Genomic DNA, 24,127 nt, shown 5'->3' on the forward strand with positions numbered 1-24,127 from the left:
GTATGGACATATTTTTTCCCCAATATATGCCTAATATGCTCATGTTTTTGCTATAAAAAGAAATAGGCACTTTTCTTATTTTACTGGACCTTACATCTGCAACCTTCGTTAATTTTAAGACTTTGACAGTTCTAAGGAAATTGTATTTGTGTGTTCTCAATACAACAGTCATTGTTTCCTACAGGAAGCTGCGCATTAGAGAGAATTGTAATACCTCACTGTCAGGTCTACACCCATACCTTTAAATAGGCTACTTTGTGTAGAATGCCAACATGCTTTGTTCTATTAAGGGACATCCACGACAGACCAACTTAATAGGCTATCTGAGACTGGATCATTATGCCCCACAGTAATAAGTATTCAGTTTGACCGCTCATCATTTTAACGCTAGTCAGGACCAACTATACCTAGGCACAATTTTCTGACTATGAGTAGCCCACTCCTGTACCTTCTCACAATAGGCCTAGACCCAGCGCCAGCCTGTGGTCTCTATTTGCGGCTGCAGCCATGATGGCGGTGATGCGCGCGGGCGGAGCCTCAGCCTCCTGTCCTGTCATCGCTCTGGGTGTGGTTTTGCAGTCGGGGGTACCGTTAGCAGGAAATAAGCTCCAGTCCATTTTTACCAGGTCGAACAAAGAAAACACCCACCCGGCAGCGCAAAGCAGTGAAAGCAGCTTTTTGAAGAGATACAAAACGCTCGAAAGCCCTCAGCGACGTGGGAGGTGTCAGACTGGCGCCGTTGTTCTGATGGGAAAAAGTTTTCTTCCAGTATCATAACTGGTCCTCACTTTTACTAACTTTTTAAAACTTAATTTGGACTCAAAGACGCAAAGATGCCGAAGACGGTAAGATGCACGTTTAACTATTTCGCATCATTATCGTGTCTTTTGTCTGTTTGCTTTGTGCGTAACGCTGCGTCTGTGATTTTTCCCTCGGGGCAGACCGCTCTACGCTCATCTTTTGTGCCTGTCCCGGGCCTGCTCTTTTTCCCCATCCCAGAGTTAGCTGCGCTGCTCTGGGATGAGTGACTAGCCCATATGAGCCACATCCCAAAGTCAGAGTATACACTGGTTTAGTATACTTTCCGCTATGTGCGTGTGTGTGCGCGGTCCCGCCTCTGTGTCTGCCGCCAAGACAGCGTTGCATCAGCTCGCGGACGTTTTGCTCCATCAAATCATTATATTCAATGATCTTATTGTTAGTGAGAGGGTTGTTAATCACATTTAGGATGGAGTTAGTGGCAGAAGTTGCAGTGGGAGTTGGTTAGCTGCTCCACAGGCCTCTGTTCTATTCACTCAGGTCTGACCAGCGTCAAACAACGAGGCATTTCAAGTGTCATAGCCCAGCTGCTCCAAACTGCTCTAAATGGAGGCAAAGTTAGGACCGGGAGGGAGAGAGGAAGTGCATATTACACTGTTAGCACCGATTTGAGAAGGCTACATTGTCTCTTTACGCACTGTTGAAAAGATGTCTCACGTATGCTACAACAAAATGAGTGGCCACAGACAAAGACCACTCTTCATTCTACTCATCTTTTTATAGATTATATAAAATGACAACATTTAGTCAACATTTAGGTCTCCTTGGGTGTTTCAATCAAAGCAGGGCTGTCATTTAACCTATCCATGGGTTTCAGAATGAGGAATTATGCCATTGCCATAGTGATTAACAATGCAAACTGAAATATTTGGCTAAATTTTTTGAATGGGAAAGTCTTCAAAATGGTGCATATAACAGGAATTCGAATCCCATGGATAAAATGGTCATATAGGCGTTAGAAGAGACATTCATTTGTTCATTTTGGTCTTCCTATCATTTGGCTATTGTTCTTGTCCATTGTCTTGTCTCTAATTTGGTTTAGGTTATCTGTTCAGTGTGCGGTAGGCCGATAGTATAGTGGTATGGCTGGTAGGTTTGATGTTATTATGGTTAATTTGGTCAGTTGACTGTCACTAAACCAGTGCAATGGGCTGTGGTTTTAGTTCTTACATTAAAGGGGAACCTCTTGGGAACATAATAGCTGGTCAGAGGAAGGTGAGAGGTTTTCCTTAAATAAACACAAAGTGAAGTCAGGAAATGGCTTCAGTGCATCTCACAATGAGGCAAGACACTATTTTCAGAACAATCTTATATTATGATCATTCAATCTTATGATCCCTTATTTTGGAATCAACTTATGTAGACAAGTGCAAGGACATCTCTGGTGAAAATTGACTCTGCTACAATACAATGTCATGGAAAGTTTTAAGTATAATTTTACAGTTACATAATTATTATTTATACTAAATAAGACAATTTTCTGGATTACACACTGTCACTGCTTGGACTTATCCTGGCTCTGTTTCCCAAGGAAGTAGAGCTGTGAGTCAAGGTTTCTGTGCTTACATCAGTTCCTTTCTGGTAATTTCCTCGTCTGCAGCCTTATATGGACTTTCACATCACGCTTCGGCCCTCTCTCCTCCCAGTCTCCCCTCAGCGGGCCGCTCAGATATGCCATGCTTCACTTTGAAACCAACTACCAGAGTCCAACACACCCCTCCACTCACTGCACACACAAATGAACCTACTTAGTTTTTATAGTGGAAGCATAAAACATTATATTGTATTTTCTTTTGTGTGTGTGTGTGGGTGTTACTAATGTATTTTGAACTGTCACGATACTCAAATTTTAACCGTCTAAATCTAACTAGTGTATGTGATTTCTTTCAGTACTGATACTTCAAATGATTTAATACTAGTTTTAGTATCTGAGTATTGATACCTTTGACAGCCTATTAAAACTCATCAACATTTATTGAACATAAGTAGATAAAGTTGAAGTGGAAAATTGGCTAATGTGATTTTATTTGACCTAAATTTTATTATCCAGTAGGCTTATATTCATCATTTACTTAGTCCACATATAGTACTATGTTATACAAGTGATATACAGTCCAGTCTTGTGTGTGTTTTCTTTGTTGTGCAAATTAATAAAAGTGGTAATGCAGAAAGAAATGGAAAGCGATGGAGGTATGTAAGAGGGGGATTTAAGTGGACTGTAGTTCACATAGCAGAGCAGATTAACAATTTGTAAGCAGGAGGCGCTTTACAAACTCCAAAACAGCACCGGAGCTATAGACATTTCCAGCAAAAAGAACTGTAAGTAATAAAATAATTTCCCATTTATCTTTTAGAAAATGCGTTTAAAAAGGTTTGATTTTCTAGTTTGATGAGTATTGTAAAGTTGAAAACGTGTGACCTTAATAGTAATGCTATGGCAATGCCCTTTGATTTGGTGGACAAAAAAGTGCAGACGTAGGCTATAGTTAATCTGTCAACATATATTAATTAATTTACTTTAAATTAGGTTATAGGTAATTTAGGTATTGATAAATAAATAATTTATTTACAGTTTAATCCATCAATTACATGTGCTTAACTGATGATAATTTGATTTTTGACTTCGATATTTGTTCGGGTAGAGATTTGATTTCTTTGTCAGTAGTTCTGTCAGATAAGCCTGTTTTTAAATGCTTTTTCGGTTAGTACCAGTTATTGCCTTGCACCAAATAAACAGCACTGTGCCTGTTTCTTGTCTAAACGTCTCACCCCTTTAGTAAATTAAGAGTTTAACCAAGCCTCTGTTATTATTTAATCTGGTTATGTGCACCCAGGCTGATGAATTAAACACAAATCAAAGCTGCATATAAAATACACAGACAGTGGAATGTCCTCTGCAGTTAACAAAATACTTTCTTGAAATCCTTGGAATTAGTAGAGTACAGCAATTATTATTTCAGTTTTTACTGTAAAACTGAATTTACATTGACTATGAAAATGAGCACCCAGTGTTTATTTAAAATATGCAAATCTTATCATTGCAACATTTGTCATAAATAAAATTAGATGAGCATTGTCAGAATACCCAGATGTCTTGAATAATGTTGGTTGGTCTTGACTGACATTAGAACTTGTATAAGACCATGTGATAAAACAAAAAATATAATTATTTTTTTAAGGAAATTACATTGTATAAATTGTCTAAAAATGTTGTTTTTAATCATCACACCGATATCTTAATCAGTATCAACTATCACCCATTTTCCTGTCAAAATTGTATCCGGCAATGTGTGTGTGAAAACAGTAGTTCAACCAGTTACAAACATAAAAGACTTTAATTTGAACTGAGTAAATAATAGTTCAAAGGTTTGTTGCATTTTATATCTCCAAGCACCACTGAGTCCTTCAAAATGATCTGTCTTTAGGAGCAGTATTGGGGGATATGTCCATTGTACCTCACCTAACTAACTAGTTTATGATTAATCAACTCTTCTTTTTATGTTCTCATGAGTGCAGAATAATCATGGGTCACAAAACTATAGGATGTCATTGAGGTTTGTGGCCTACCCTGAAGGAGACACTGAAGTAGTTTCCCGTTGTCCTGACAACCACACAATATAGACAAAACTCCAGGAAGCAGCAGTTAAGGAATCTATTAAAAGGCGTTAAGCACACAGCCATAGAGTGTAGGACAATCGGGGGCTGGTAAACACAAAAATGTGTGATCAAAACAGGATTTAGTCAGTCTTTTATGTCAAATTGTTTGTCCAGATTATCTAATCTTCCACCAATAATATTTATCCACTTGAGTAGATATGATTGTTGATCTGCCCACAAGTCTCGTTTGCACATGATGTTCTCTGTAAGATGCCTTCAGTGGATAATATGGTTCTTGTACTGATAAAAAGTACTGAACAGTAGTTTGTCATAAATAAACATCGCATTCTCCAGCCCTGTGATGTTTAATAAAGATGTCTCGAAAAGATATAAACATACTTATTGGCTTCTGCTGATGTCGATACAAACAAAGGCTTATACTTTGTGTTCTTATATGTGCATTACTTTTTTTCAAAAATAGTGTTATTCCAATCAGTTTGCAGTAGTTTGCAGTAGTTTTCTGGCTATGTAGCTGCAGTGAGTATTGTATAGTTACTTTGAAATATTTAAAGCAATTAAGAGGAGTTTTTTGAAATGATGAAATTGAAGGGGGCTTCCACAAGGATACTTTTTACAATATAGGAGTGAGACTGTCCCTGTGATAGAGGTGGTAAGAATTTCACTTCTCTTTTCTGGTAATGTTGGAGGTTGATTTCTCACAGTCCACTTCTCTTTTGTTATTTTAATTAGAAGGTTTGGAATTTCAGTGACCTTAAATACAGGTTGGACAACGGTACCAGCAATACTATACTTGTCCAGTTACTCTCTGTTTCTGCTTTACTACCTAACTACCCTGCTGCAACTAATAAAAAACTGTAAAAAGCGTAACACAATCAAAGCACAATGCAACACTGTGTGATATTTATGGTCCTTGATGGCTGTAGTCCTTGAGTTAAGTCCATTTATCAGTTTATAGTGAGGACTAAATATTTTATTAGTTGAATAATTAGTATTTCATAAGGATTGTAAGGATTTATTTGGTTTGAGTTACCTGGAGTGTTTGGAGTGAATGGACTCTTGAATCTGTCTTTTTACTTAAACATTTGAGATTTTCTAGTACTTTTAGTCTTCTCTGTATTTTTGTTCTTTTTGTGCGACATTGCTTCTACACCATGCCCACTTTTAAACCACTAATTGATGCACAGGAATTTGTTTAGTCATAGTATAGGCACTGAAGTTCACGTGGCAAAACCTGGCAATACTGTACCTTGAGTTGTTTAGACCAGAGACTATACATTTAAATTGTGCACTGTATAATATAAATGGTTAATATTCTCCTTTTTGGTGTTAAGTTAAACAGTTTTTTTTGATTGGTTAACTCAGATCCAGAACCTTGTGAATAATAGGCTATGACACAGCGGTCTGAGAAGGGTGTTGTAGAGCTGTGGAGCTAATAATAGTCTTTTCTGAATCCTGCCTGTAGCGGACACACCCTAACAAGGCTCACATTTATGGCCGTAGTTCCTTTTTCATGCAGCATTAGCTACTTTGGCAATCAAATCTTAAATCCTATTCTTTCTATGTGAATGTAGGTCAATCTGCTGTCTTTTAATATATCTAGTTTCATTGATTGTTACCTTTCTGCTGGTTAAAGCAACAGTTCGTTCCCTTTGAATTAAGTCTGTGTTCTGGGTAGTTCTGAGATATAGAGGTTTGAAGTTCTGACTAATCACGCAGCACAGTGGAATCTGGAAATCTGTTTTTGCTCTTATAAACCTCAAAAAATACCAAAAATCTTGATAAAAGTGTACAGAAAGGGATTCATTAACAAAACATATGAACGACTCCATTAGATCAGTTCAGATTATTTGCCATTTGGAGTATAAAAAAAGACACTGGAAAAAGACTGTGAGAAGCCCAGAGTGCACCACATTTATACAGCATTTCTAACAGACAAACTAAAACATATTAAGAACACAAACCACAAAATATAAACACAAGTCAAAGACAGCATTAAAACATCATTAGCAAAAGTTAGCAAAAAAGTCACCCAAACCTTATAATTCTAAGGATTCTAAGAAGCATTTGTGAAGTACTGAGTTTTACAAAAAGAAATGTGACTATGAGAAATACGTTTTTAATTTCCTGAGTTGTGGTGGGGGTCAAAACCACGCTGTAGTTTCACTTTTAACACTGACTGCTGCTGATGACAGGATGTGACAGAGGTGCAAGTGTCCTGTGCCGTGAAATGGGGTCCTGCTGACATGAACGGGAAAGAACGCAACTCTAATCAGCCCCGCAACCAGGACATAATGCACACCATTGTTGTGGAGGTCAGGCGTGGGCTCCAGTGTGCACAGCTAAGTCCCAATAGACATGTATGCTGCCCGCTCTGTTATCTCAAAAACACAGAAAACACTAAAAAGAATGAGTTCTGTGGCCTTTTTATGTTAAAGTGCATATGACAGGTTAGAGTACACACATATATAGTCATATTTAAGATTTTTTTAATAGTTTTTGGTGAAGTTTCTAAATTCACTTTCTGTTTGGACACAGGCATCCGTTCCCTAGCAACCTTAGTGTTAACAAGGGTTATAACTTGTCTAAATTGCACAATAGTAAAGTGTTTAGCCTAATAAAAATAAGTTCCAGTATTTTGTTAAATTAATGTTTGAACTGCCAGAAAAATTGCCTTCCTTGCATATAATTGTATCTGCATTTTGTAAGTTGTTGATGACATTGGAAGAGGTATCCAATGTTTTATATTAGAATCACTTTTTTGTACTTTTTTCCTCAACTCTTCTCCACAAACTGCCACTTAAATGATGTAAAACTATGATAATAACCCACCAAACCAACTAATAATTAAAAAAACATGAAAAGCTGTCATGTGCACTTTAAGTTAGACTTTGTTATTGTGGTGATGACCATAGAGGAAAAAAACATAATGACTTCATCTGTCTGCTTACATTGAGTGAGATAAGTGGGTAGAAAAGCTGACATGTTGTTTGATACATAGCAGGATGTAAGGACCCTCCCCAGAGCTTAGAGTTTAGCAGTCGAAGAGGAGGCTCATAGGGCCCAGCCACCAGAGGATGTGGTTACTTCCTGTAGATAAATTCACTGCACAGTCTAAGCCAGATTGGCACGTCTGCTGTACAAACGTTTAGGGCTAAAGGCTTTATCAGTGTTTTAAAAAGTAATTAACAGTCAAATCCTCTTTAAAGTGGGCTAAGTGGGTGTTCACCGATACTCTGATATGTTTTAAACTGCAATATTTCACACAGTTATTTCAGCAACTGATTATTTGATTTAATTGTGACATTTCCCTTAAGATACAATTTTTGTATCTTATTTTTGTTTTTGTTGACAGGATTATATTATCCCAAATTAACTTTCTCATAATTTCTTCTTATCATTTTGTAATTGTCACCACTGAAGAAATACTTTTTTTTTTTTTTTTTTTCTTTTAAATTTCCTTGTATATTGTAAAATAGGTTTGTTTTAGAGAAGTACTGAAAACTTCAGACATACAAAATATAGTAAAATGCCAAGAAACATAAATAGCCGGTGTTTTGAACTGTATTACTGGCAAATAAAAATATTAAAATACATTTTAGAAATATTTCATGTGGATATCTTCTTGTCTTTACAGATCAGTGTAAGAGTCACCACAATGGATGCTGAACTGGAGTTTGCCATTCAGCCAAATACAACAGGAAAGCAACTCTTTGACCAAGTATGTCAGTATTATTATTCATTTATATGTGTGCATTCAGTGCAATGTGCAATTATCATTGCTTTATTTTCAAGGTGGTTAAAACCATTGGACTACGAGAAGTTTGGTATTTTGGCCTCCAGTATCAGGACACAAAGGGTTTCTCAACATGGCTAAAGCTAAACAAAAAGGTAACATTCACTTTAAATAACACTTGTGCTGCAAATCACTGCATATGGAAACTAGCTATATAGCTGAATATATTAAATTAGCTTAATATCTCTGTACATTGTCCTTTCAAATAAAAACTAGACTAACTAACACTTTATAAAGATCAGGTGTTTTTGATAACTTGTGTGTTTTTTGTTCAGGTGACAGCGCAGGACGTGAGGAAGGAGAGCCCCCTGCTGTTTAAGTTTCGGGCTAAGTTCTTCCCTGAGGATGTGTCTGAGGAGCTGATCCAGGATGCCACACAGAGACTGTTCTTCCTGCAGGTGAAGGAGGGAATCCTCAATGATGATATCTACTGCCCCCCAGAGACCGCCGTGCTCCTGGCCTCGTACGCAGTGCAGGCCAAGTACGCCGACTACAACAAGGAGGTCCACACACCGGGATACCTCTCCAGTGAGAATCTGCTCCCCCAGAGGTAACCTACACGGTCTTTGAGTCTTTGTTATAGGGATGTAAGTGGTTTTAGTTAAATATCCTAATATGCTTGGAGCCAGAATTACAATTCATACACTTTGCTGTTGCCTTTAAAGGTCCTTTATTATGTGACACTGACTCTTGTTACCTCCTCAAAAACATACCTGAAGTTGTGCTTTGTTTTAGTTCACACAAGTCTAAGTCTAAATATGCAGGGTTTGGGTGTTAAATGTGTAAATGAAACAAAAGACAACTCTCTATATATGTTCTTGATGAGGAACATTAGAGCGAAGATCAGAAAATAGCATAATATGAGCCCTTTAAGCGGTTAATAAAGTCATCTGCTTCTTCACTGTAATTTGGAAAATCCAGCTGTCACTTGCTTAGAGCCTTAAAAAGTCTAACCAATAAAACGTGGGTAGGAAAAAGTGCCTGAGTTTGAAAAGATGGCTGCATTAGAGAGAAATTTTGAACCATAATATAAGATTTCAAGAAAGTAGCAGAAATCACAACTGATTTTTATCATCATATCACCAAGCCCTGTATGTACTATTCTTGTATTTTGATTGTAAATTGGATCTTTCTGTCAGACAAGGCAAGTATTTTGGTATTGATTACGCTATAATTCTCATGAGAAATTCAGTATATGTATTAAATATATATATGTAGCCCCTTCACAACATTTTGAGATAAACATTAGACACGTTGACATTTATACATTAAAGGCCAGTGGCTACAGTTCAGATAACATCACTCAAGACACAGAGCGATTAAAAATATATCTTTTCACCAATTGAAATGATCAACATACAGGGATTTTCTTTTAGGCTAATTCTGGTGAAAATACAGTATAATCAAAAGAGAAAACCCTTGCCCTTCATCAGGGAGCAGGACATTATCACAACCTAGAATCGGAAAGCCACAAATAGAATGCAATGATTTGATGAATGATGAAAAGTAAAACAATGTATTCACTTTTTTCCTTTTCTAGAGTACTGGACCAGCACAAACTTAACAAGGAACAGTGGGAAGAAAGGATTCAAGTCTGGCATGAGGAACACAAGAGCATGCTAAGGTAACAATGATGCACATTTTGTATTCTTTTCTTCTTTCATTTGAGCTTATTTATTGTACTTTTTGTTTTCCCAGTTACAACCGTTGAGATGGAGTTTGTTTTCTCATGTAGAAAATAATAATTTTTGTCTGATCCACAGAGAGGAGTCCATGATGGAGTATCTAAAGATTGCTCAGGATCTTGAGATGTACGGAGTCAACTATTTCAGCATCAAAAACAAGAAAGGAACAGAGCTGTGGCTGGGTGTGGACGCTCTGGGACTCAACATTTATGAACAGAACGACAAGTTAGTAAAAATCTAAAATTTGATCTAGAACTACATCATCATTTCAGATGCAGGGTGGGGAATTACAAGGAGCCTATGATCTACAAATGCTGAACCTTATCATTATTTGCTATTAATGTTATGGCTCCTTTCAAGTGACTACAACCATATCTTTAGAGTTTAGAAAATGGCGCCTCTTTCTGAAGCTATTGTGAAAAAATTATTATAATGTTGTTTACTTAGGTTAACTGAGAAGACATTGAATTTTGTTGCCGTTTTTGTTTGGAGTGGATAGGCCCTGTTGTTACAGAGATATTAATCTTAAACCAGGTCAACGGATCAGATAGATCAAGAGTTAAACAGCAGATTTCTCACTTGTTCTCCAGCTCAATTTTAAACTATAGAAATTACCATATTATGTCATGTGAACACAACCAATGAATGTAATTTTAAGTAAGAAAGCGCCATTAACTAATATTCAAATCTCTGTGTTTTGTCTCCAAAAGAATGACACCAAAAATTGGATTTCCATGGAGTGAAATAAGGAACATCTCCTTCAATGACAAGAAGTTTGTAATTAAACCAATTGACAAGAAAGCACCTGTAAGTATGCTTTTTTTACGTGAGATATTCCACAGTTATTCATTAATTACCATTAAAGTGACTCGTATTTTCTGCTTGTGTTCAGGACTTTGTGTTTTACGCTCCAAGACTGCGTATTAACAAGCGTATCCTGGCTCTGTGCATGGGCAACCACGAGCTGTACATGCGCCGCCGCAAACCTGACACCATCGAAGTCCAGCAGATGAAGGCACAGGCCAGAGAGGAGAAGAACCTCAAGAAAATGGAGCGGTAAGACTAACATATGGCTTTAAGAATGATTTTTAAAAAAATAGATTGTTACTATAGTAATTAACAATTTAAAGCAACAAATTCTATCTTGTGAATGGGGACAAACTCTTCCTAATGTTGCATATAAGCTGAAACTGAAACCCATGAATAAATTGCTAATAATTTGTTCATTATCAAATTTCTGGAGTTAATCAGATTTATCAGTTTGTAATCTCATTTCTTTGTGATTGTTCACACCTGTAAAATTATAAAAGGACAACTCATTGTGCTTTTCTTACTATTACAACAGTTACTAAAAAAAAAAAAAAAATTATTAACTGACACGTTACCGAGGGGTTTGTTGTTTGTTTTCATTTACCTGAAAAAAGTTTGCAATAATTCATTATTTTTGTCCCAGGGCTCTGCTCGAGAATGAAAAACGAAAAAGAGAAGTTGCAGAAAAGGAAAAAGAAAAAATCGAGAAGGAGAAGGAGGAGCTCATGGAGAGGCTGAGACAGATCGAGGAGCAGACCAGGAAGGCCCAGCAAGGTGGGAGTCCTGTACAATGGCTCTGCCTGTTTACTCACACAATGCTGCTTATGTTTAGGGTGCGTTATTTAAGTGCACGGGTTTTTATTACATTGTGGGGACTAAAATTAGTTTATGGGGATCTGCCTCCCGTAAGAGGACAAAAATCAGGTCCCCATGATATCATTTCTTTATTAGTAGGTCAACAACAATATTTAAAGTTAAGATATTGATTAAAATAGGAGATACATTGGAAAAAAATATATTATAGGAAAATAATCTTTTTATTTTGGAGATATGCAAAATTAGAATTGTAAGTACATCGTTTCTAATTAGAACTATTTAAATTGTCAACAAAAAGCTGTATTCTTCAAAACAAATTAATTTCTGCACTTTCTGGTCAGTTTATGGCCCATTCATATTTTGTGCAATACTTGAACTTCAACCAAGACTTTTACAGGCACAATTTCTGATGCATTGTTAAAATATTGTGTAAAAAAGTTAAAATAGTTAAAATAGGTTAGAGGTTTAGGTTAAGGCACGAGTCTCAAACTTTTTTCCTCGGTTGAGCTACCTTTACAAAAATGAAAATTCCAGAGAGCTACTCATTTTATCGGTCACAGGAAATAAAGTGTACATAAGATCCATGATAAGACTTAAATGGAGTACAGTTATCTAAAACATAAACCATTTTTTATTTATGAATGATAGATTTACAATAATAATAGACATTTAATCCATCAAATTTGAGTTATTGAGTTAGTAATTTACAAATTCCATGGCAAGCTACTTGGAACGGGGTGGAGAGCTACTGGTCGCTCCCGAGATACAGGTTGGAGACCCCTGGGTTAAGGTGTGTTATGTGGTTAGGTTCAGTCTCCAGGAAATTAATGCAAGTCAGTCTAACAAAATGCACAGAAACACAACAGTAATGGACCTGTTTGTGTGTGTGTGTGTCTGTGTCTGTTTCTGTGTGTGTGCAGAGCTGGAGGAACAGACACACAAGGCCCTGGAGCTGGAGCAAGAGAGGAAGAGGGCTCACGAGGAGGCTGAGCGACTGGAGGCAGACCTGAGAAGGGCAGAGGAGGCCAAACTCGCACTCCTGCAACAGTCCCAAAACCAGATGAAGAACCAAGAACACCTGGTCCGCCGCAAATCCACTCTATGTTCTTATGACGAGTAATGAACTTTTGTATTGATGTAGTTTTACTGTTTGTTTTTTTAGGCCACAGAGTTAGCAGATCTGACGTCAAAGATTTCTCTCCTGGAAGATGCAAAGAAAAAGAAGGAAGAAGAGGCTAATGAGTGGCAACAGAAGGTCAGTGAATCCAAGGAATATAAGAAAAACTATCAACATGCATTAACTATACTGAATTACCAATTTGTTACTGAAAAAACACTTTACCTGTCCCAAGGTTTGAGTTTTCAAAACCCCAAATTAATCACTGACTTGGTGCATAAAGTGACACCTTTTTATTAATAATTGCTTGGGTAAAAAACAGTTGGTGTTTTGCAACCCATTCATTGGTTTACGTATATTGATTGATTGCAGTTATGATCAGTTAAAACTCTGTTGAAAGTTCTCCCTCTTCTTGAACAATTTCAGAGAGTGCTATTCCAGATCAATATTACAGAGCAAACCTTATTAGAATGTGATATCAAGACTGGCTTACACCAGGTCACTAAAACCTTATATTTTGTTAATCATACCCCTTCTCTGGTCCAATTGGAAAATTAGTCTGTCTACATTTTTGTGGAGTGCCCTTACATGATATTGTTACACTATAATAATAATAATCCAGTCATGATATATTGAGCAGCCAGGGAAAGTCAGTTTTAGTTTTGGTATTTGCTGTTGACTACAGGGCTAATTCCTGGTAGCTGGATGTGCCCTGTGTTTTAGGGGGAGGGTTGATCTTATTTTGGTCAAAGCCATATGTGCCAGCCCACTGTGACTCATGCATTTGTCTTTGTGCAGAGGAAATCCTGTTCTCCCTCATTATGATGCTGGATTGTGGAAAGCTCAGAGTTATAAACTGTGATTTCCATGTGGTGCATTTTTCTGGCATCCTGATCACATTCCACTGTTACTCAATGGCTAATTTTGTACAGTATGAACCATATATCAGACAAACTTCTAACAAGTTTGAAAAGTTAAAGCCAAAGTGTGCAACTTTGACATAAGACATAAGTAAAGCATGTTTCACTTTTATTCCACTAAAAACATTCATCCTTACTGTGAGTAGGCTTACATCTCCACAAACCGGCCTCTTATTTGGCCTTAAGGAGGGCCTCCTCCTCCCTGTTTTCATTAGACTTGTTCCATTGGCTATATTTTTCCCCAGTAGGGCATAATCTAGAGTAGAGAAAGTTCAGAAGTATAGTTTTAACTTTATATTTTCATGGAATCCTGAATGTGACATGCCACTGCCAGAATGTTACTTATTAGTTAGTTAGTCTTACATAGCGCTTTCTCCACCACACAGTGAGATAGCAACACTCATGGTAGAGAAAATCATCACATGCTTTGGGGTTTTCTTCTTGTTATACTTATAAGATAATTATTATTAATTATTGCTGTCAATTCTGTTCTGAGACATTCTTAGACATGCAAACTCCTATATACCTTCCAAGACCGAAAATAACAAACAAGCCTTTACTTAACTTAAGCAGAATCTGTTGTGTGGTGGAAAAGACATTTAAAAATTACAATGTGTTTCCTGGTTTCTGACATGTGCTTGTCTGTTATTTGACTCAGGCCACACTGGTGCAGGAGGACCTGGAGAAGACCAAAGAAGAGCTGAAGAACAAAGTACTGACTGCTCATGTCCAGGAGCCAGAGAACGACCATGATGAGAATGATGAGAGCAGCGCGGAGGCCAGTGCAGAGTTCTCCTCTGCGGTCACTTACAAAGACCGCAGTGAGGAGGAGCGCATGACCGAGGCTGAGAAGAACGAGAGGCTGCAGAAGCATCTCCTGGTGAGGGTTTCATTTAACTACACATCACATAAAATGCACACATTTCATCATCACTTCAGTTATTAGAATAAACATAAATGGCAATTACACAATAGCAGTATAAGTTTTATACAGTGCAATATATTTCTAAGCCAAACAATGCACTTTTATTTGTACTGTTTTCAAATAGTAAAGTTTTACCTGTACTAATCAGATTTTTTATCACGTTTAATTGATAGAGTTGATATTAAATAGCCTTGGTTAGTATGGTTGTAGTTCTAATTGTTGGGTGACTCAAATCAAAGTCTTACACTAGCACTATGCCTTGTGTGTGTCCTCAGGCTTTGAGTTCAGAGTTGGCTAATGCTCGAGACGAAAGTAAGAAGACGGTGAATGACATGATCCACGCCGAGAATGTGAAGGCGGGACGGGACAAGTACAAGACCCTCAGACAGATCCGCTCTGGGAATACCAAGCAGCGCATCGATGAGTTTGAGTGCATGTGATATGCACCTGCTTTGCCTGGACTGCAGTCCTGCCTCCTCTCCACATATCAGATCAACAACAACATGTGGCCACACATCTCCACAGCAATGTACAAATATGGATCTGAGATATTCTGTTATCATTCCACTGTCTGAAGTTAGGCGAGTCACTGTTTGAAAAGGGACGTACTGTGTGTCATTCCTCCTTCGGGGTTTGTGTAGCATTTTAGTGCTTGACCTACACCATTATTTAAAAACATTAAACAATTAAATCACATTTTTAAAATTAAAACCAAATTTTCTCAAAAATGTGTTGCCAATCTTCTGCTGTAAATATTGAATTTGAATTAACTCTCTGGATAAACCATTTTGGCACGTGTCCCAGAATCAAACCTCATTGCACTGTATTTCACATAAGACATATGTGGAGACCTAGGCAATATATTAGATCTCATTTATTTTATTTTATTTTTCTGATTGTAGCCACAGTCTGTCACAAACCATACAGTATTTAAATCCCTGTCACAAAGTGACATTAAAGCTTCAGTTAGCTCTGTTTCTGTATATTTCATTGTTTTATCATTAGCCACATTTTTTTGTGCACTTCAGTGTTAAACCTTCAAATGTCGAGAAATTAACCAAATAATCTGGCATACCCATTGTCTTTAATCCCATTTTTAATGTGTTAATTTTATAATTAAGGATCACATAATCATTTTAGCCATGACAGATAATCAGAGACATTTAGAGCAAACTGGTGGCCATGTTTAAATCAGAAATGAGGTCAAAGTTTATGTTTAGTATTGTGTTTTTCTGTACGTTGACAAAGATACAGATGCAGGCTTTGGAGATGCATTGGAAAAGCCTGTTAATGTATATAAATTCAAAAATAGAAAAGGCCGGATTTATTATGGTCTTAGAGAAAACAGTATTTCTACATTTGAAATGTCAGTTATAAAAAAAATAACTGTGTGTTTTGTATGAGTGAAAATAAAACCCACTTGCATTTGAACTGGTTTTATTAACCTGGATCATGAATAGTTTGGTTTCAGTATTAGCGTCAGTTCAGTGCTCCTTTGGAGTGTGCAGAAGAACCAGGTCTTGCACATTCAGTGATATTTTGTATATGTGAAAATAACTTCAAGTTTCAAACAAAGGCATATGGTGAGAAATATTTTGAGAAATAATGTGCTATATTTTTCTATCTCAAAAGAAACATTTTGGTAGAATGACAATGAATATCATGCCCTGCTGTTAACATTTATAGATGTGTTGTAGATTTGATGAGAAAAAATCGTGCCTATAAGAATAGCCAAAATAAATTTCAAATGGATACTGTAGCATTGTACACTAGACTGTAATATACAATGCCTCAATGATTTTGTTTTTTACCATTCCTTCTGCTTTCTCTCATTGAATAAAATAAATATTTGCTTATTTGTTGTGAACCTGTCTTGTCTATTGTTGTAGCTGATTGACACAGTACAGTACTCGTCAGGTGACATTTACAAACGTTCGCAAAAAAATCATAAATTGCAGCTCAGTACTTAACCACAAGGTGGCAGTCCAACACTGTTTTCTGCTCTATTTTCATTTAGGGCTCCAGGCTCGCACTGAACATTGCAGTTTCATATAATACTGCAGTTTTGACTCTGATATGGCCAAACCATTGCAGACAAACAGGTTAATGAAAACTTTAAAGCAATGACTGAAAAAAATGTTATAATTAGAAATTCTCTGTTTGCAAATGGAAATTCTCTAAACATTTGCTAAACTGTAGCCCTGATGACATTTGAGAATGTTTTACTTAAAGGTGAATTTAAGTACTAGTGGAGAGTCTGCTACCTGCTTGTCTCCAAGGAAATGTTATGTATGTTTTACAGTATGGCATTAATCATATCTATCTCCATAGAGACGAGCCTGTGACACTACCTAGGGAAGTTGCAAGTCAGATCTGTTGACAGGCGACCGTTGTCACAATAGTTTTTCATGGTATTGTTGAGCTATTTGAAAAGCCAAATGCAAGATAGATAGAAGTTTAATAGTATGCCGTGGAACATTCCAATCAAAGCAATAACATCTCCATACAGACAGCAGGTGGCAGACCCACCACTGGAAAGTTGCACCTTTAGGACAGTTGGAGGTCCATTTGTGTCATTGCCTACTTCTGCTTAATGCTGTGACCTTAAACTGTTGAAATTATTCACCAGCTTTTTTAACTGTCACAATGTGACAACACAATCAGGGTGTGTCTTGCATCACAAAAAGAGAGCACAACTTCTCAATAAAAGTTTAACTACTGACAGTTTTACACCAAACAGACAAAAACGACCTATCAAACTCTTGGGTGTGTGAAACATCATTGGAAAGCTCATATTTCCTGTCAAATCAATCTGGAAAGCATCAATATTATTTTGAACACCCAACATGCCAATAAAATAAAATCACACATTTGTTTGTACTCCAATGGTTTGAGAGACAGATTTAATTTTATGTGGAGGATTACAAATCAAAATGATGATGGGTTAACTAGTATGCAGGGCTCCTCAGGTCCTAACTGATGAGGGGAACACTGGATCTTCATCTTGGGGTGAAGGGGGCAGATGGAGAGGGACAAGGGGAAAAGTACGATGAACCTATGGCCTACAATAGTAAAATTTCTGAGCTTTGTTTGCTCAAAAAGTCAACCAAATAACTAGCTCATTTTCAGGAATCTTATGGTGTAATTGTGTGCATTATTTGAAATATGTTGGAACAAATAAAATTGCCACTGCCATATAATTTTATAGTTTTAGCTCAAATATTCTCTCTCTGCTCAAGGTTCAGCTCTGTAAAACTGCAAAAAGAGTTTTAAAAAATCTATTATTTTGAAACATTTCAATATATGCTCATCATTAGGCTATTTCATTCGCAACCACAGTCTGTCCTTTTTAAGGTTTTTTACATAAATACTAAAAACATATACTTTTGAAATAACAATTAACTTTATCAAATGTATGTGTTTAATTATTACCTGAGACCTACATTTGCTTATACAGGGAGACAGTTTTATTGGCAGCAAAATGATATAGAAGCAGAATAGCACAGACTAACTTTGATCAGAAAACAAAGTGTCGTTTAATGAGGGAAGCTCAGTTGCATTGTTTGGGCAGAGGGAAGTCCGCAGGCAGATTCACACTCAAAAAAACAAAACAAAAAAACCCCAGAAAAAAACACTAGAGGAAGTAACCTAACATGGTACACTGGCACTGGCAAGAAATAGTCTTTTCATGTTGCCAATTTTTTCCAACGTATAACGTGGGTTAGTAGCCAGTAAATGTGTTTTATTGCTGACAAGTATGATTAATGGAGTGTTTATTTTATTATTATGGTATTATGGTTATTATTGTTACTGTGTATTTGTGCAGCTCTTTGGAAACTGTCTGTTTATGAAATGTGCTATTTAAATCAAGTGAATTACTGGTAGATTGCATTGGTACATATCAAAATACTGACTTTTTAAAATGCAATACTGTATTTTCTCTGCTTAACATTGGGCCTATATTAATTCATTTTTTTTACATATTCTTAGACAACACCAAAGAATGAACATTGAACAGGTCTACAGAAGGGACTCTCTTATCTCTCAAACCGAGAGGTGTGAAAGGCTTCAGCAGCATTTCACAAGCATGACTTGATGACACTTTATTTCCACATATTTCCTGAGAGCTAGCTTTGCACTTATCTTCCTTGTTTTGACTTCCTCTTTGCACGGCTGAGGCACAGTGGTCAAACGGACTGTCTCATACACACTGTCATCATTGTCAACTCAGAAGCCCGAACAACTTTGAAGAATCTGCTCTGAACAAGATAAAGTTCAGCTGTAAGTGTTATTGTCAAAGATTGCCTTAAAGTTGAATATGTCTCATTGATTCTTTATTTTGCAGGTAAATCTCCATTCCTTTGCTGTACCAGGCCCCCCACTTAGTGTATTTGGCAAGCTGAGTTGGACACTGTGCATCATTGAGTGTCAGTTTGTCAAATACACCAAGTGAGGAGTTACTCATCAACAAATTAAATGACCAGTATAGGGCATTAATAGTGTTGCAATGGAGATTTGATGAGTTCTGGTAGACCCATGTAACATTATGCTGCAACAGTAATTTACAACATTATTGACTCTGTGAATGTTGGTTAATCTTTTTGCTTGTTATTGACCAAAGACGGTTAACTGTTTGATTTTCTAACTTTTCTCATTTCTAACAGTTTTGGGAAGGCAACTGCTATTGTGATTTGGGGCTATACAAAAATAAATGGAGTATTGCATGGAGTAATTGATTATGCTGCATGCTGTTAAACTGTATGTTTCACTGTATAGTTTATAGATTTTTCCAGTAATTTGTTTGTAGGTGATGAGTAAAGGTTAGGCAATGACTAAAACATCTGCTTTATCTTCCAGTGTGGAGATGCTAAGGCTGGATCCCCAGACGCTTTGAACAGTGTTTTTGTCATTGCTTAAGGAAAGGTGGTTAAAGTTTGTATAATTGTAACAGTTTAATGTGTGATACTATTTGGAGGTTTTATCATTTAAATTTAACAGTGTAGTAACATTAGCTCACATTTCCTGTTCCTGTCTTTGTACATTTGATGTTTGAGAAGACATTTTGGTAACACTTTATCCGCCCCTTAATTAGCCTTAATAAAACATGGGAAAAGACGTAATTCATAATGAACAAATACTTTTTATTATTCAGACTTATGAACTATTTCTGTTTGTTAATGAAGTGGTTAATCTGTCTGCAGTTAATCTGTCAATGTTACACATGCATGTAACATCTGTGGTACAGATACAGTAGACAATGTGCAAATAAAGTAATAAAGAAAGATCAGGGCAGGAATCAAACCACCAACCTTAGTTTAATGTTTTACCATTTTTGTCTTTATATTGTAATGTCATTATTCAGTGGGACCACTAGATGATAGTGGAACTCCTCTATTTATACCATGAAAAATGCTCTTTTGGAAACTTTGCAAACAGATGTCACTTTTTCATAAAACAGAAGAGACTAAAGGTTATTATAAATTTGTAAAATAATCCTGCAAGTTTTTTCCAGCAGTAGGTGCACTTGTAACAGATGTCTGAATCCATTCAAGAAAATATTATTGTAGAATAGTATTGGTCTAAAATGTTCACGCAAAAGTTCACTAATATTTCAAGGTGATACCACATCCATAAGGCACCTGTGTTAAATACATTGTCAGAAAATGAAATTGCATAGATTTTAGAAAGAAAGAAGGAAAGAAAGAAACACTTTTCAACATTTACACAAGCCAGAGCTCTCTTTAAGTGAGCTACCAGGAGGATGGAAATGTCATCCATTTTCACGCATGTTTATGGCACAAACAGCTCCAAAAAGCAATCAGTAAAACTCAAGTGCAGCCTGTCGAATGTGGTTTATGCCCAAGCAAACAGCAGATGTCAGTTTTCTTTAGCTATGTCTGTTGTGTGGCTGTGAACATCCAGCTAAGGCGCTATAACTGGTTTTACAGCAGACACAGCAAGAAAGAGGAAATGCTATGCTTCCTATGGGGCCTGGCATGTGAATAATGATGCCATATAAGCAGAGGCTGGTCCTGGAGCAGCGTGACCCCGCTCAGTGTAGATGTCACCCTGACTCCTGCTTTGAGGAGCCACGCTGCTTTTTTTGGAAGGGATTGTTAATTGACTTAGAAACATGCTTGAAGGAGGATTACTTGTTCCCGGGTCTGATACTAAAAAAGTCATTCAAATAAAAACATCTCTCGAGCTCACATAATTACTTTTCTGTCACTGTTCACTTACTTTTGATGAGATCTAATTAAGAATGGGTGTTTTGGTAGATCAATTCTAAGTCAAATATTGATGTTGTCCTCTGCATCAAGGTAAGCTTACAGTAAATTTTGTAGTAGCTATAGTATTAAATAAATTATTATGAAATAGTCAGATATTATAGTGTACACACAATCCCATTACAGAGCACTGATGACCGTCACTTCAATTTTGTGATGCTTTGAACTAGCTTTTCTCTTGGGAATATGAAATAGGCTCATTATCTAATCACAAAGGCTCACAGTGGTCAAATGTTCAACCTATTTTTGACACTGAGTTAACCATAAACACACATTAAAAACGCACTATGTTATAATATTGTATGGCTTGAAATAGATGCATTACTATAAGCAGAATTGCCTCTCCATAGATCTGACCTGTAATTTGGCCTGGTTACACAAGTTACACAAGTTACACAGTGCACCTTCAAGAAACCACACACTGTCAAGGCTATGAAAATGAAAAATGGTCTTCTGCTGCTTCACTGACCAGTCAAATCTAAAATAATAAATGTATCATTCATTTTCTCAGGTTGAGTTTGCACATTTGATCTGTGACCCGTCTTTGTCACAGCCTCTGTCTCTGTGCAGATCTGTTCATGTTCAAAATCACTAACAGAAGTTTAACCTCTGAAATACAAATTCAAATCGAACTCAAACTCTGGGCTCTGTCACTGCAGGAGCAATTAGCACCAATCCCTTCAGCACACCACGTTTTTTTTTTGTTTTTTTTTGGTTTTTTTATGTAGGTATTCACCATTTTATAATAAACATATAAATACAATCAAACTATTATAATATTTACAATTATGGACATGGTTGACAAAACAATATGCACGTGGATACTTTGACTCTGAACTTATTGGCAATGACAAATGTTGATGGCTACCTAAAATCATTACTGGCCTCTTGTGGTTGAAGTTAACATGTTGATATTGACATCTTCACCATTTGGTTACATTTCATTACAATTCCAAATTTATACAAATCCTATTCAATATTCATCTATAAGACTGATCTTGTCAACAGTCAAACCAATGAACTAGAAAATGTATGTAAAAAGAATGTTATTCATCTATTTGAGCACCCTCTCCGAAATAACTTCCACATTGCTCAGGGCTGGGAGCCAAAACGCAAGCCACAATTTGACATGATTTAGCTTTTTGTTGATCAATATTTACTTTTGCATCTCATTTGTGAACAGAAACCGTCTGCAGTGAATTATGTTTCAGAAATAGGCTGGAGTTCCCAACCCAAGTCAACCAAGGAAGTATCAGTGTATCAGTATACAGTACCAGATGTTTTGATACACTTCAAACCACAAGCAAAGAATAAAGCACTTTGAACTAGGTCTTTGAGGTACAAACGCGATATAAAAGGAGAGCATTTCCTTTTTACACACAAAAGAGTAAAGGTCAGAGCAGACTGTTGAGCTGTTTTGCCTAATGCATTATAATCACCTCAAGATTGTCCTAATCACTTCTGTCTGCATCTAGGCCACACAAAAATGACAGCTGTTATCCACAAGGAATCTTAAAAATACACTCAACAAATCCTAGATCATCCATTTATAACACCCACAAGTTCTATGTAACTTTGTAGAGCAGGGGTCTCCAAACGTTTGCATACAGTGAGCTATCTTTACAAATTGAAAATGCCGGAAAGCTACTCATTTTAGCAGCTGCAAGAAATTGATTTAGATGTACAGTTAGATGTTTATAAACATTAAGCCATTATCCATTTATTAGTGCACAAAGTTCAAAGTAACACATTTACAATGGTAATTAATCAAATTTGAGTTATTTAGTACAATATGTATAATTCAAAAGTCCTTTGGCGAGCTACTGAAGGGGGTGGAGAGCTACTGGTAGCTCCTGAACTGTAGGTTGGAGACATCTGATGCAGAGACTCATATCTCAGAAAGGTGGAGAAGTATTCCCCCAGGACTTCAAAAATGTAGAGTTTGGGACTGGATGATCTGTACTGATAAAGTAATTGTGAACTGATGCACAAAACAAATCTTGTTCCTGAATGTAAATCATGATCATTATCAAAAATCATGATCAGATCATTGATCATGATTGTAATGATCAGTTGAGGGCTCAACATCAACATCACTCAACATCAGCCTAACCTGTGGCAGTGATAGCATGGGGTGTGGAATAGAGTTTAGGTTTCAGAGGAATATAGAAGAGGTGGGTGCATACTTATTGTGAAATAAAATCTGTATACAAAGTCATTTTGTATATTATATGTTCATGGACCTTAAACTTAATCTTAAGGTATATTTATTCATGGATATGCTGTTAGTAAGAAAATAAAACTGTATCAAAAAATGTGATCAATCAAAAGTTTTTTAAATTAATTTTTTGCTTCATTACTCAGTCCTACCTTTGACCCAGAAGTAATATGTTGTTGAATCCCATTTCCTTTCATTTGCGTCCACCCACTTTTTTGTTAACTTTTGGCTATTTTTAAATGTTCATGGGAGAACTGAAACAGTCAAGACATAATACGCCAAAAGTGAGTGACATAAATACTGATAATGGGGATGACAGCTGGCCCTTGTGTAGTCTGGGTGCGCCAAAGGATTTGTCAAGTATCTGGATTTGTAAAACAAGTCTGTCCAGAGCCATGTTACCACATCTTCTTTCTATGGAGATGTCATTTAAAGATGAGAGACCTTTACATCGTCTGTGTTTTGACTGCTGTCCAGGTGCACCTTAATATCACACAAATATTGTACATATAGCAGCTGGCACCTGTCACCCAAAGTAAACTGCATGATATCGCAGTAATGCTGGCTATTGTCAAAGAAAATGAAAGATGATTTTGAAAAAGTGCAGTGCTGCCAAATATTCAGTTTGACCAATATCTAATTGTGTTTACTACTGGGCTGCATTCCTCTCCAAGTCAAAATGACCTGACCTGCTTAAACTAACTGTCTTTATTCAAGGCATTTGACAAAGAAATATTCCTATGTAAAGAGACCACAGTAAGGCCTTTACAGTAATGGAGGATTTGATCACATATTAATTAATTTCAGCTTCCTGTGATCTGCAACATTTTGATGACATTTTCTTTCATTATATATATGTTTGTTTGATTATTTCAAGGGCCCATACAAAAACATCATAACAGTACAATTTAGTTTGCAGTGAAATGGCTGTTACAACCCAGCCCTGGTAGAGAAAGTAACATTTTCATATCTTTTGAGGGTCCAGAGTGAATTATGCTTGCTGTGATTATTTTCATGAAGGACGTAAGGAAAGATTAAGAATCAAAGACACGTGTTACTTCTGATAAAAGCCCAATAATGCTTTTTAAAATGTTATCCTTAGAAACTCTTTTAAAATAC

At 36.6% G+C, this 24,127-nt stretch overlaps 1 protein-coding gene and 1 long non-coding RNA gene across 3 annotated transcripts; both read left to right on the forward strand.

Moving 5' to 3' along the window:
- Positions 1-580: 580 nt before the first annotated feature.
- Positions 581-16,359, forward strand: msna (moesin a). 2 transcript variants are annotated; one of them, XM_020933485.2, is made up of 13 exons: positions 581-845; positions 8,072-8,155; positions 8,230-8,325; positions 8,506-8,780; positions 9,771-9,854; positions 9,994-10,140; positions 10,626-10,722; positions 10,808-10,971; positions 11,369-11,499; positions 12,462-12,622; positions 12,704-12,796; positions 14,237-14,458; positions 14,779-16,359. In XM_020933485.2, the coding sequence occupies exons 1-13, from the start codon at positions 834-836 to the stop codon at positions 14,941-14,943; spliced, it is 1,731 nt and encodes a 576-aa protein (XP_020789144.1). In that variant the 5' UTR covers positions 581-833; the 3' UTR covers positions 14,944-16,359. The 2 variants fall into 2 exon arrangements, with proteins under 2 accessions (XP_020789144.1, XP_055005038.1); XM_055149063.1 differs by lacking the exons at positions 581-845; positions 8,230-8,325; positions 8,506-8,780 and having other exon boundaries at positions 8,097-8,155.
- Positions 16,360-18,691: 2,332 nt separating this feature from the next.
- On the forward strand, positions 18,692-19,638 carry LOC129407463 (uncharacterized). The gene is made up of 2 exons (XR_008631553.1): positions 18,692-18,784; positions 18,849-19,638. It is a non-coding gene; the product is annotated as an uncharacterized LOC129407463 (long non-coding RNA).
- Positions 19,639-24,127: the final 4,489 nt, after the last annotated feature.

Source organism: Boleophthalmus pectinirostris, unplaced genomic scaffold (assembly GCF_026225935.1).
Source record: "Boleophthalmus pectinirostris isolate CB_2022bp ecotype Guang Dong unplaced genomic scaffold, ASM2622593v1 HiC_scaffold_12, whole genome shotgun sequence".
NCBI lineage: Eukaryota > Metazoa > Chordata > Actinopteri > Gobiiformes > Gobiidae > Boleophthalmus > Boleophthalmus pectinirostris.